This window comes from Parasteatoda tepidariorum, chromosome 7, assembly GCF_043381705.1.
Source record: "Parasteatoda tepidariorum isolate YZ-2023 chromosome 7, CAS_Ptep_4.0, whole genome shotgun sequence".
Lineage (NCBI taxonomy): Eukaryota > Metazoa > Arthropoda > Arachnida > Araneae > Theridiidae > Parasteatoda > Parasteatoda tepidariorum.
Window position 1 is genome coordinate 8662817 of NC_092210.1, and position 13819 is coordinate 8676635.

A 13819-nucleotide genomic window follows, 5' to 3' on the forward strand; every position below is an offset into this window, starting at 1 on the left:
AATAAATATTAAGAAAAAAAAATTTTTTTGCACAGAATTATCTTTGGTTAAACAAATTTTATTATTGGGTGCAAAATTTTAAATTTTTCAGTTCTATGAACAAGAATTTTTCAATTTGCTTAAAGAGTTCTCGAGATATAGCGAAATACTCAAAAAGTAAAATTAACATTAAGGGCTAAGAACTTTGAACTGCTCTCCTGACCAAACTATGGGGACCATATTTTCCAGATTGCAGCTACCCTCTATATTTTGGGGATCAAAAATTTAAATCAATCAAAAAAAGGCACGTTTATTCAGAGAAAGTACGGTTTTTTGTCTGATTTCATAACTTAAAATATGGTTCGCACTAATTAATTACCACATTTGAAGTCACTCCTTCGAACCTTTAAGATTTAGTTTTAGAATGTGAAAATCCAATCATTAGATCAAAAGTTATTCAGGCTGATCCGATTTTTACTTAGGACACTATACATGCTATGTATATAAATTAATATTTATTAGAAAAACATTCATTATCAAGCTTAATCACAGTGAAAGCAAAGAAGCATCCAACTCATTTGATTATGAGGCAGTATCAAAAGGCAATTTTAATATTCCTCTGAATTTTCATCCAACAATCAATCATCTGAATTTTCATCCAACAACTTTAATCCAATCACCATAATTATTTACTCCAATAATAAATGGGCAAAGTTTAATAATATTTTTGTTGTTTTTTTTTCCTGAGTTAAATATGAGTGTGTGATAAAAATTTTAAAAATATATATTGAGGCGGATGATTATAAGACTCTTTGTAACTCAAATTAAATCTCCCTTTACATTTTTTTAACATAATTAAATAATAATAATTTTATTAGTACATAGCATTAGAAATGAGCAAGTGACAACTTTTTCAATATTAGGTATTAATTTATACTGATCAAATAAATACGAGAACCTGATACTTTTTGTATAAATTTTTATTCTGTTTTGCTTATAAAGAAGTCATTGCATATTACATGTGATTTAAGTTTGGACTTCCACATGTTCTCTTCAGTAGAATATGCAGCAAATAAAAGGAAAAGAAAGCATACAATAAATTGATTCTGGACTCAATTTGTTGAATCCGTTACGTAATCCAAACTTAATCCTGCATCATTAATCCAAAAAAAGAATTTTTAGCCAATGCTGCCAACTATTTTTATTTTTTTAAACAAGTTTTAGAGGTTTTAAATTTTGTATTTTTAAAATAAATTGATAAACTAAACTCAGTGGCGTGACAGCCCATAAAGGGCCAAGGCCTACTGCGCCCATCTCAGTTTTCTTGACCTTGGGCTCTGGGGTGCAGGAGCAGATGTTCCGGTCAGGTGGTCAGCCGAACGCGGAACCCCCAGTGTTTAGTTCCCAAGCATGCTTGGTACTCATTTATCGACCCACTGAAGGGATGAAAGGCTGAGTCAACCTTGCCCGGCCCGAGGATCGAACCAGGGACCTGTGGCACGACAGCGCGAAGCGCTACCGCTCAGCCACCGGGCGTCAAAATAAATTGATAGCAACTGAATATGTTTGAAAGCACTTGGTACTTGTAAACACTAAGTACAAAATATTAGATACATGATTACATCTAGTATTTTTTTTTTTAAAAAATCAGTATAAAGTTTTAACAAAAGAATATTAAAAAAATTTATCATTCTTTGTTGGACTTTTTTATCATTCTTTGTTGGACAACAGTAGGCTGTTATGCTGTCACGACATTAGGCTATGTCTATTTACCATAATGAAAGCAAATCGTTTTTAATAAAATTTTATTTTTCCATGGAAAAAAATGCTACTTATTTCTCAAAAGCTTCTTTTTGATTTAATATTCTGACATTTTGTAGGACAGTAAATTACGTTTTTTTCAAAGACCTGCTTTATGATTTTATTTTCAATGTAGTAAGTAAAAAAAGGAAAGCTGAAGGTATCTGGATTGTCATAAATATTAATCCATTATGAAAAAAAAACATTTATTAAAATAGCTTATGCTACAAGAATATGGAATATTATGATAGGTAATCAAGAATAAATAAAGAAACTTTGGTATTACCTGGTACTTCTTAGTCATTATTAATAAAATTTTAAAAAAACGGTTCACAATTATATCTTGAACATAAGCAACATTTTGTTAGGAAAAAGATAGTAGCTTTTTTATTATGATAGATAATCAAGAATAAATTAAAGAAACTTTGGTATTACCTGGTATTTTTTAGTCATTATTATTAAAATTTAAAAAAAAAAACGATTAACAATTATGTCTGGAACATAATCAACATTTTGTTAGAAAAAATACAGTAGCTTTTTTATTATGATAGATCAAGAAATGAGTTATCAAAAATAAATAAAGAAACTTTGTGCAGTTCCGGCACAAATTCAATAATATTTTGATAAACTACACTGAGAACAGAATTTATGAATAAATTATTTTTGAAACTCAAAATTAATAGCTTATAAATACAAACAATAATGAAACACAAACAATATTGATTTACTAAGACTTACCTTTCAGATCTCGCTCTTTAGTATCTAATAGGGCTCGTTTTTCACGCAAAGTTGCTTGATTTCGTTCTTCCACTTTTGCCTGTAAATTAGCCAACTCAGTAGTACGCGCTTCTAATTGATCAGCTAAATTTTGGAGTGATCTAAAAAATGAGTTTTTGAATGTTACTGTCATACTAATCGGATGTGGGAGGGAAAACTATTTCAAAAATTGAATAACTCACTCACATCAATCATTGTTTTTAAATTCCACCTCAGAATTGTTAATTTAGAAATAAATTGAATAACTTCCAGTAAAAGATAGCTAAAATATCCATTACTTTTTCAACAAAAAAATGAAGCAAATGTCAAACAGAAGCTGCTGCATTCAAAATATTAAATAAAAATTACTAACTTCATGTGGTTGGTCATTTATTTTTTACTACAATTTTATTTTACTTTGCAAAGATTAGTTAGAGTACCATGTTTCATAACTATGTTTAATGTTGTTAATCATAAACTATGTTTAATGTTTTGGTTTATATTATATTAAAAAATGACATTATCAGAACATGGTTAGCATGGTCATAAAAGTATTCACAAAGTTCTTGTTAATTACTTTTTGTGTAAATGAAATAATTTGAGAAAAAAAAATTTCCCTTAAAAATGTCTTTAAATATCAATAAATACATTAAATTATCAAATGACCATTTCATTTCTTCTAGTACTTTGTACTGGTGAGTAGTTGTAGTTCTAGTAAGCTTTTTTTTTATTTATAAAAGTTAATTTGGTTAAGACCATTTTTTAAGGGAAAGTGTTTAATAGTTTTAAAATTTTATCAGCTTTAAAGGATTGGCCATAAACTTGAACTTCTTTACTTATATATAACGGAATTTATTATTTTTATGTCTATAACTACACATAAATTTTATGAGAAATTATCAAAAGAGCAAACACAAAAGGGAAAATAGCTCCCCGTTGTTGGTTTTGCCTTACTGTTATTCATAATTATATAAACCTTTACTGTTATCCATAATTATGTGAAAAAAGCCCTTCTTGTATTTTCTGAAGTTGACAGCAGCTGTCCGCACAAATCAAAAGAGAGAAGATAGCTTTCCAATGACAATTAATAAATTAGTAAGAAGTGTACTTCCCAAGGACTCATAACAGGTTAAATGCTTGAACTTAGAAAATAAAATAAAAAAGATGTCCCTCTAAAATAGGCTGTTGTGTAGTTGAGTAAAATTTAATATAGTCTTATTTTTTCAAAAGCATAATAAGAAAAGATGAGAATATAAAATCAAGAATATGAAAAATAAGTAATAAATACCTTCTTTAAAAAAAGCTACAAATTTATTAACATAAAAGTGAAAGCTTATGATAAAGGAAACGACGCAAACCTTGAATGTGCTTGAGTACTCAAAATTGCTTCAACTTCTTGATCTTTTAATCTATTCAGTCTCTGTAAAGCTTCCTCGTGATCTTGCTTCATTTGCTTGACAGACAGACTGAAATGGTGAAAAATAAGAGAATACTATAAACAGACTAAAGTGTGAAGTTAGAAGATAAATAAACATGTAACTAAAATCAAGTCTAGAATTAACATGTTGATGGCATTAAAGAATAGTGTACTGAATTGACAGAACACTACAGTTACAACTAATTTTATTTCATTTCATCGAGATTTAATTTCTTATGTTGTATGAGAATGAAACCAAATGTATGCATTTTTAATGCATGAGTTACTGATGTTTTCATCAAGGTCAAAAGGTATATAACAGTGATTCTTGCCAGACTGGTTTTGATACTGGTTTACTATTGCATACATAGAATCACTTTTGAATTATATTCTCCAGTGTTAAATCCCTCAACACAAGCATATAAAATTCAACTTATACAATGTCAGATTCAGATGTAAGAAAAATGCATTTTGCTTGCTAAGTAAATGATTAGATAATGCTTTCTATCCAAGCAAATAGGGATTTACATTATATTAGAATTCCCCAGAAGAAGTAGTTTTCTCTAGGAGAAAAATCAAGAAGTAAAATAATAGAAGAACCAAAAATAGTTTATTTTTCCATTGTAGCAATTTTAGTAAACAATTCCTAAAAATATATATATTAGATGAATGAGAATCTTCTTTCAAACTCATTCCTTTAAATGAATTTTAGAAAGTTGAATTTTGCTGCTTTTATGATGTCCTAGCAATAAATAATTTGTTTTATAAACATTATTTTAAGCAATTATTTTAACATCACTGTCTAGTGAAAAATTTTACATTTTAATAAAACAAGGAAAAAAGAAGTTGAAACATGACAAACATTTGTAAAATTACAACTTGAGAACATTCAAGATATAGTCCCACAGAACTACCTGACAAATTTGAAGAAAAAAAAATGCTTTTAACTATTTTCACTGAACAACAATAAACATTTGGCATGACCTAAAAGACTGAAATTTTACTCACCTTTCAAAGTCATTAACTGCCTTTGCTAAAACTAGACAAGTATGAAATATGCTGGGGAAAAAATAAGACTTTAAGTACGGCAGAAACAAAATGAATCAACAGAACTATGGTTGCTGATTCAACTTTTTAATAACATCACCGAAAAGTTTAAGACTTGTACCTAAGTAAATGAATACAGAAATAGTTTTGGGAATTCTGTAAATTGTTCTAAAAAATGGTATAGGTCCAATATGAATGTGAAGTTAACACCTTTCACTGAGGTGAGCTGCAGTCTCAATCTAGAACTTACTGAATTGAAGGAGTTTACACTTTGCTATCAAGACAAATGACATATTGTTTGGATGTTATGGATAGTTATTATGTTCAAAATAAGATATTAAGTATTTCTAAAACTGTTAATAAAAAATTGGTTTTGATTTCATTTGTCTTGGTTTTATCGCAGCAAAAAAAATGCATCAAAACAATTTGTGATTTGAAATTGAAGGCCGCAAAACAAAGCTCTTTGCCCCACTCCCTCAGTAAGTTCTAAATGGTGAATGTAGCTCACTCCGGGAAAAAGTTAAAATATTCATATTAGGTCTAAATCACAGTTTTTTTTTAAAAAACAATTCAGAACATTCTCATAACTATTTCTGTATTCCATTACTCAGGTACAGGTTTCAAACTTGGGACTCATAAAAAAGTTGAATTAGTAACTGTAATCTTTTGCTTTCACCATACTTAAGGCTGCTTTTCTAGAAAATTTCATATTTGTCTAGTTTTGGCAAAGACAGTTAATGACCTTCAAATTTGTGCAAAATTTCAGTTTTTTGCTACTTTAAGACCAATTCTAAGCTTATGTCATTAATACAAAACGCATGTTTATTTTTAGGTACTATTCATTGACATGCATTAACAGAAATATACCTTTGTGGTTCACTGTTCGTACCAGTAGACTTTGATGGTCAAAGTCTAAGAAAATTGCTGTTTTTTAAGAATTTTTAATGAACTTTGATGAAAAGGTTCAATGAAAGAATTTATTTCTTAATAGTTATTGTGAATATAGTAGAACATAAAACAATGGTCAGTTGCATTATTCACACACAGTATTTCCACTTGCAAATCAATCTGCTTTAAAATTCAAGAGAAAATAACTCCAGTTTTGACCCTCCAAAACTTCAAGGAAAAAAAAAATTTTGCAAAAATAAAAAAAACACGTCTAACAGTTTTCCTGAAAATTTCAAGAAAATAAAAAATGTCAAGCATACAAACCTGTCTGATTTGCCAGATTTTTTAAAAAAAACTGGTTCTTAAACTTAAGCTTTTAATTTTAAACTATGTATAGTATATTGCTCATAAAATTATCTAGACTTCAAAATATGCGAATAACGTAAACATCTTAATAATTATTACACATTTTGTGAGATTTTTCCTGTAAGATGAAAATCATAATAATCAATGATTATTTTTCAGTTTCTGCATATTATAATCTCGAAACAATGAGGCGTTGGAGTAACTTTTTAAATAGTAAACTGTTAGAGCATTAACGTTTTTCATTTTCCCAAAACTAAAGCTTTTTTAATATTGAGATTTTATAGCCATTTTAATAATTAACATAGAGGCTGGTCTACCAGCTGTTAGGCTTTTGCAGAGTTTTTTGCCGAATGGTAGACATCAAAAAAATAAAGCTTTCATAATTTTGCCAACATTTTAAAAGGCTGAACACAAGAGAACTGGAACAAAGTGGATTTTTATATGAAGTATTAAATCCTTCTCTTGTAGTAGTGAGAAAAATAACTTAAAACTAAATTTCCTAAACAAAGAATCATACATTAAAACATAAACTTTGTTATCACTAGAAAAAACTTTCTTGGAAAGCGTAGAAAGTTGGTATTCTCATAGAGGGTGCATGACAAAACTTAACCTAACAGTCATGAATAACTGTTACAAACTCACAGCAATTATAAAAATATTACAGCTATATTATTCATATAAATTTTACAACATATAATTCGCCATTCCATACAATGACTCAGTCTTCAAAGAACAACCTTAAACACTGATAAGAGTTATCCTACATTACAATGATACATGAAATAAAGCATCAGAACAATGATAAATTTTTATTAATAAGCAAAATTGTATTTGCTATCAAGTGAATAGAACAATCAATTTGACACATAATTCATACTTGTGCAAATCTTTAAGCTTTTGAATCTCTTTTAAATGCTGCGCCTCCATATCAATCGATTTCTCTTTTAAACTCTTTTCTAACAAATCTTTTTCCTTTCCGAAAGCATCTAGTTTAGTTTCATATACCTGAACTTTATTTTCTATGTCTGTCTTCAAGCTAAAAATTAAGTAAAATAATAAGCAGTCTAAAATGATCAGCACATATTTTGATAAAAAAATATTAAAGATATTTACTTATTTTCTAAGATCTTGAAGGATTCTTCTAAAGATTTAATTTGATCCCTAAAAATAAAATGTACAAATAAAAAAGAACTTTCAAATATTAGTGTAAAGAAAAACAGTAACTTAAGTCAGAGTACCCTTGCAACATTTTTTGTAAATAAAGGTTATAACCATTCATTTTGTGGATGCTTTACATGCTCATTTAACTTATAATCACTAATTTATCTTCAAAAAAAATAAAATTGCTTAATTTTTTTTAAATTTTTAAAAAATTCAAAATTTTTAAATCCCTAAGGCTTTTTTATTTTAACATATTTTCAATTTTTTTTCTTAGTGCTTACAATATTCATCTTACCAATTTTGTGCATTCATTTGTTGATACATCAATTAGAACATTTTTTATAGATTATTTTGTAAAAAAGTAGAAAAAACAGGTTAAAAATTCCTGTTAGGTATATATAACATGCTGTAAAAATTGTAAAACCTAATAAAATGCTTATTCCATGTACAATTTAAATAAGTGTACATTACACTTAAGATAAAAAAATTTTACTTCAAAGCTTTATCTTAAATAGAAAAAATTCTCCTTAGGGATTTAATTAAGATTAAAACACAAAATTATCATCTATAAGAAAAGGCACTTTAAAGTCTATCTGCTGATAATATTTCCGATTTAGGGCAATCTAAAATCATTCATAACTTTTTTTAAAAATGTAGATAGAGAGATGATTTTTTTTTCAGTGCATTTGAAATAGTTTGAAGTTTNGCACTTTAAAGTCTGTCTGCTGATCAAGTTTCCATTTTAGGGCAATCTAAAATCATTCATAACTTTTTTTAAAAATGAAGATAGAGAGATGATTTTTTTCCAGTGCATTTGAAATAGTTTAAAGTTTTATTATAAGCAATAAAAAAAATATCGATATTTTGGTCATTTTTTGGGTTTTGTGACCCCTTAAAAACATAACTTAAAGAAAAACGTTAGACATTAAACATAAACTTTTTTTAAAAAAAATCGCGTTAATTTACGATTTATGTCTTCTGAACAGTCAAGTATTATAGGAATAAATATTGTATACAAGTTTTTGAGAGTATAGAATTAAAAAAAAAAAGTCTATATTTTTCCAATTTTTTGCAGAAAAAAAATTATAAAATTTCACAGTTTTACACACAGATTATAATTACTTTTTCACAGATTATAATTAACTTGAAGAACCATGAATAAAAAATATAAGTAAATCAATAATCTCTAATAAATTCAAAATAAAAATAAAATTTAAATAACTGTTGGAACAAAATTGAAAACATTTTTCCTACAGTAAATCCAACTTAAAAAAGTTTTGTTTACATTAATCACCTGATTCTAACTAATTCAAAAAATGAATAACAATAAAACACATCCACTTGAAAATAATGAGTACAAAAGGTCCAAGAGAAAAATGTTCCTCGGGCAAAAATTTTGAAGTCAAAAAATTTAATCACCTTGTTCCAAATAGAGGTTACCAAATTTGTTTCTGTTTGTATAAACTTAAATAAATGTTAGTTAAGATTTTGTCAGCTCTCCTTAAAAAATACAACTGCTGATAAAAACTAAAAAAATAAATTACTAGCTTTATAGGAACTTTTTATGAGCATTAATTTTACCAAACGTTTATATATTTAACAGTAATTTTATTAATTTTTTAATTAGAGTAACAAAGTTATAATTTTTTCAAAAAAATTTAGAAAACTATTCGATTGTTAATAATTTTACAAAAGACATAACCCTTTAAAACAAGCAAATATTTCATTTATATGTATAATATATAGTAACTAAATTTTGCATACACTGTGTTAGTAAGAAAACCACAAATATTTGATGACTTCCTTATTAAATATGGGCTGTCATAAAAAGTTGAAGATTACAAAAAATTGTAAAAAATGGTTTAGAATAACAAACCTGCTCATGGCAACATAAATGTTTCTTAATAATTCTTCACATTTAAATAAGCCTTTTTTTCTTTCTTTTTTTAATTAAAAACCATTTTGAACATGGGTGTAAATTAAGTTCACCAGTAAAGTTTATCTCCAAAAAGTAGTACTATAACTATATTTTAAAAGTAGTTTGTTATCACCACATTAAAAAAAAGTAGTTGTAGTTAAGTATTGTAATAAAATAGTTGTAAGTAACTACAAAACAATTCAGTTTTTCCAACCAATTTTCATGTCTTAGTTTTAGAATTTTTTTTAAAGCATAATTAAGGCTATCCTATTTTGCAGAATAATAACTGAATACATTTTCAATGAAGGAGGTAGATCAGGTTCTTATATATGTAACGTTATGATATATAAGGTAATATTTAAAATAACCTTATATGCATTATAACTTTATATATAAGAACCTCATCTACCTACCCTCTCCTCTATAAGGTTATATTTGAAATAACATTATGCATATGGTTATGTTTGAAATAACCTTACATATTATGATATTTATATATTAAATTATATTTGAAAAAGAAAGATTTTTTGGGGAAATATCTTCATTTTAGACTTATTTAACTATACAACATTAACGAATTAATGAAAGTAGTGGCAATAAGTGACAATTTTGGAGTCTTAGAACATTTGGCAACAAGCAATTAACAAGAAACCTTAGTAAACCTGCCTTTTGATAGCACTATAAAATGCCGAGAGAGAATGCTTTAACATAAATAGTTAATAAATTAAAAGTATTTCTAGATCTCGCCAATCGAAAGCTTTCAGAAGCTAATTAACTTCAATTTTCAAAAAATGTCATTTGGAACCTTCATTCATTTCACTCTAAACTTTAAAAAAACTTGGTGGGGAAGAAAGCTTAAAGTGCATTTGGCAACAAACAGTCAACAAGCTACCTTAGAAAACATGTCCTTTGCCAGCACTTCGAACGATTAATAAATTTGATCAGTTAGAAGCTTGCAGAAGCTAATTTACTTTATTTCACAAAAAATGTAATCTAGAGCCTTCATCCATTCAGCTTTTCTATTATAATAAGTATATTAGTACTTGAAAAACTTTGGACGGTAAAAGTTTCAAGTGCATTTGGCAACAAACAGTCAGGTCAGAGAAAAAATTTTGAAAACCCACCTTTTGGCTGCACTTTAAAATGCCAAGAGTGTGAATGTTATAACATAAAAGTTCAGATACGTTAAAGATTTATAGATTTCACCAGTTGAAAGCTTGCAATAGCTAATTTACTCTAGTTCACTAAAATGTCATATGGAATCAATTATTTTATAATGAGTAATAATTGAAAATGCAAATTAATTCATTCCATTAGTATCTTTTTTTTTAAAAAAAAAATTATCGGCATAATTATTAAGTTTGTAACTAACTTGTGTAACATTTTCATAGTTTCAATTCGCTCCTCATACATTGATTTCATTGCTTCAGATGATTTAATTAGTTGATCTCTCTCCAAAACATGATTATTCATCTATATAAAAAAACATATGCATTAAAGTATCAAGATATACAAGTACTGGCAGTTTCTGATACACAATTCTTTTTAAATTTAACAGAAAGGAGGTGCTATGAATAATTTTTTTTATCATTAAAAGTTTTTAATAACAAAAATAATGTAAAGTTAAATAAAAATATTTGAAAATAACATAAATTTTTATCATAAAAAATAAGGTTTTAATTTAAAAGCAACAAATAATAAGGCTTCAAAATATACATACATTTTAATTTCAATAAAGAACTTGGGATACATTGAACCCTTGGTTAAAGTGAACGATTTTAGTGGTCCCATCTTAACTATTATTAACTTAACTATTATTATTTATCTTATTTCATATGCTTATAGTGAACAGCTAAGAAATTGGAAGTTCGTTTACAGTGAGCTCGAGTTTTCTTTTTGCAGGTATTTAAATTGATGTTACAAAGTTTTTAGTCAATGTTATATGTTCAAAAGTACATTATTATTATGACTTATAAGAAATAATGATGCAATTCACATAGTAAAGGAGTTCATTTTATTGAAATGAATAATGCGAGTGGTGCAAGAAGAAAATTGCTTTTTACTATGAGAAAGAAAAAATAATAACAGATGAAATTACTTGTGTCTTTTGAGTATTGCAAACATAAAAGCATATTAAGGCAAATAATGGGGCCCTGTTTTAAACATCTTAGATTCAAAAGTTTGTCAAAACCTTTTTATGTAAAAGCTAAATGTAGTTGTATCTAACCATAGCTGCCAACACGGATAGGAAAAAATCCAGTATATTTTATGAAATAATATAAATTTCATGATAGCAAAATCTACTAAATATTTTATACATAGGGAATTTTAGGGATTTTTATAGTCATCAAAATAGAACAACCATACTATTTTCCACTTATGGTTTCACATTAAATGATCTTGAAATGTTATGTATTATGCTTATTCATAATTTTGAATAGCAATAGGCATTTAATTCCTCTTAGATGGTTAACCAAATTTTATAAATAAGGCTTACTTTATTATGTATTAGTGATACTTATTTAAATATTCAATCAAGTAATAATCTGCAAAAAAATCCTATTTTAATAGGGATTTTTTAAGGAAACTTACTCAAACGTAGGGAATTTCTTAAAATGTACAAAAACCAGGAGAATTTTTATTAAACGAGTTGAACAGGAGAAACTTGCAAAATCCAGTAGTCTACTGGAAATCCAGTAGAGTTGGCAGCTATGTAACGAAAGCTTTATATATTTTCAAAAATTTAAATAAGTACGTATTTAAGCATAATCAAAATTTTACTTTTGTAAACATGAAAGAGAGATAAATATGCATAATTTACTAACAAGTGCTTGCATATTCCCTATATTCTCTAAGGTAGTATTATATATGGGTAATGCAGCAACTGTCTCCATATTCTTTTGAAGACCACGCAATTCATTGGGAATAATCTGTGGAAGCATGTAGGGTGCGTCAGACACTAAGGAACTCTTTTGAGGGGAACTAGTGTTCTGAATATTTGAAATTTCCTTTTCTGGTGCTGCTTTAATGGAAGTATTTTTTTTCACAACTGACAAGATACTGTCAGTTCCTTTTTTATTGTGTGTTTTTTCCAACACACCATCGGAGTGAGCATTTGTAAATTGCTTTCCTGGCAAATCCTTCAAAGGATTCTGAACTGCAACAGGACTTTTGTTTTCTTGATTTGAAATTGCACCAAAATCCTCGCTAAGCCAACCTGCATCAGTACTTGGAGCAGTGCGAGGACGTCTGGGCCTGCTAGAGATTCCTTTGGTGGATTCTGCCCCTGAGTTTTGAAATTCTGCACCAAGATTATTCTCTTTAACAAAAGATTCTTTTGCAGACGGATTTAATTTAGAAGGTGTATTAGGTTCACTTAATCCTAACCACTCTGAACCAGAACTCTTCCTCCTATTTGATAATGCATCAGGTGCTTCATCAAAACTAGTTTCTTTTCTTGTTGGTATTTTTACACTATCTTTACTCTTTTTAGGACTTTCTTTAAAGAAATTAGACCAGTCCATATCATCATCTTTAGAGGAAGTCATTTTTTCAGATCTTCGTGCAGTACGTGGAGGGGCAGAGGAAATACTTGAGTCAGGCTTGATGGAAAGATCTTCTGAGACAAAAGACGTAGCAGACTTTATACTTTGTGATTCTTGCGCTTCTTTGAAGCTGACTTGCTTAAGAAAAGTTTCTCTCTTCTTTACCGGATCTTTTACTTGATGCCTAAAATATTTAAATTATTACATTTGTTATTATTTTGCTGACAAAGCTTAAGACTTTGCAATATTGCCTTTTATATAAGCAGGGTTGCCACAGAAAAAAAATGAACAAAATAGTTAGTTGCTTTTAGTAGCCTAAAGCATGAAAATAGTTACCTAAAAAAGAACAAAAATTCATCAAAAATATGACTAAAATTTTATCAAATGACTTATTTGTCATATACCATGACCCATTTAGTCAAGTTGGTGGCAAATATGATAATTTTATATAAACGTTAGTGTTCTAGCACTAAATTTTTATATAAAAAAATTAATATATTTGTAGAAAATTAAATATTTTTAATTAATTAACTTACTTTTTCAAAAAATTTTTTCCCTATTATCAATAATTGATTTAACAAATATATATATACACCAAAGAGCCATTACATTATGACTACCCTCCATCTATAACAATGAGCTCACCCAGGAACAATGTTTTCATGGGGCACATTAGGACCCATAATCCTCATAGAACAATCCCTGACGTCTGTAAGCTACTTGAACATAGTTGCAGACCAGGTTCACCCATTCATGGCAACAGTTTTTCCCGCAGGGGATGGTATTTACCAACAGGATAATGCACCATGTCATAAGGGTCGAATCGTCGAGGAACATTCCAGTGACTTTCAAGTCATGTCTTGGCCCCCAAATTCACCTGACCTTAATCCAATAGAGCATTTGTGGTCCTACTTGGAAAACCAAATTCGTGCTGCCACGCTA

At 28.1% G+C, this 13819-nt stretch overlaps 1 protein-coding gene across 6 annotated transcripts in view; it reads right to left on the reverse strand.

The window, feature by feature from the left end:
* Window positions 1-13819, reverse strand: part of LOC107445829 (fas-binding factor 1) — a 42791-nt gene that overhangs the window by 17785 nt on the left and 11187 nt on the right. For all 6 annotated transcript variants that reach the window (XM_043048940.2, XM_043048948.2, XM_043048941.2 and 3 more), the window contains 6 exons: window positions 12158-13061; window positions 10705-10805; window positions 7367-7414; window positions 7131-7289; window positions 3894-4001; window positions 2518-2657 (listed from right to left, as the gene is read on the reverse strand). In XM_043048940.2, the coding sequence (XP_042904874.2) occupies window positions 2518-2657; window positions 3894-4001; window positions 7131-7289; window positions 7367-7414; window positions 10705-10805; window positions 12158-13061 (1460 nt within the window). The remainder of the gene's footprint in view (window positions 1-2517; window positions 2658-3893; window positions 4002-7130; window positions 7290-7366; window positions 7415-10704; window positions 10806-12157; window positions 13062-13819) is intronic.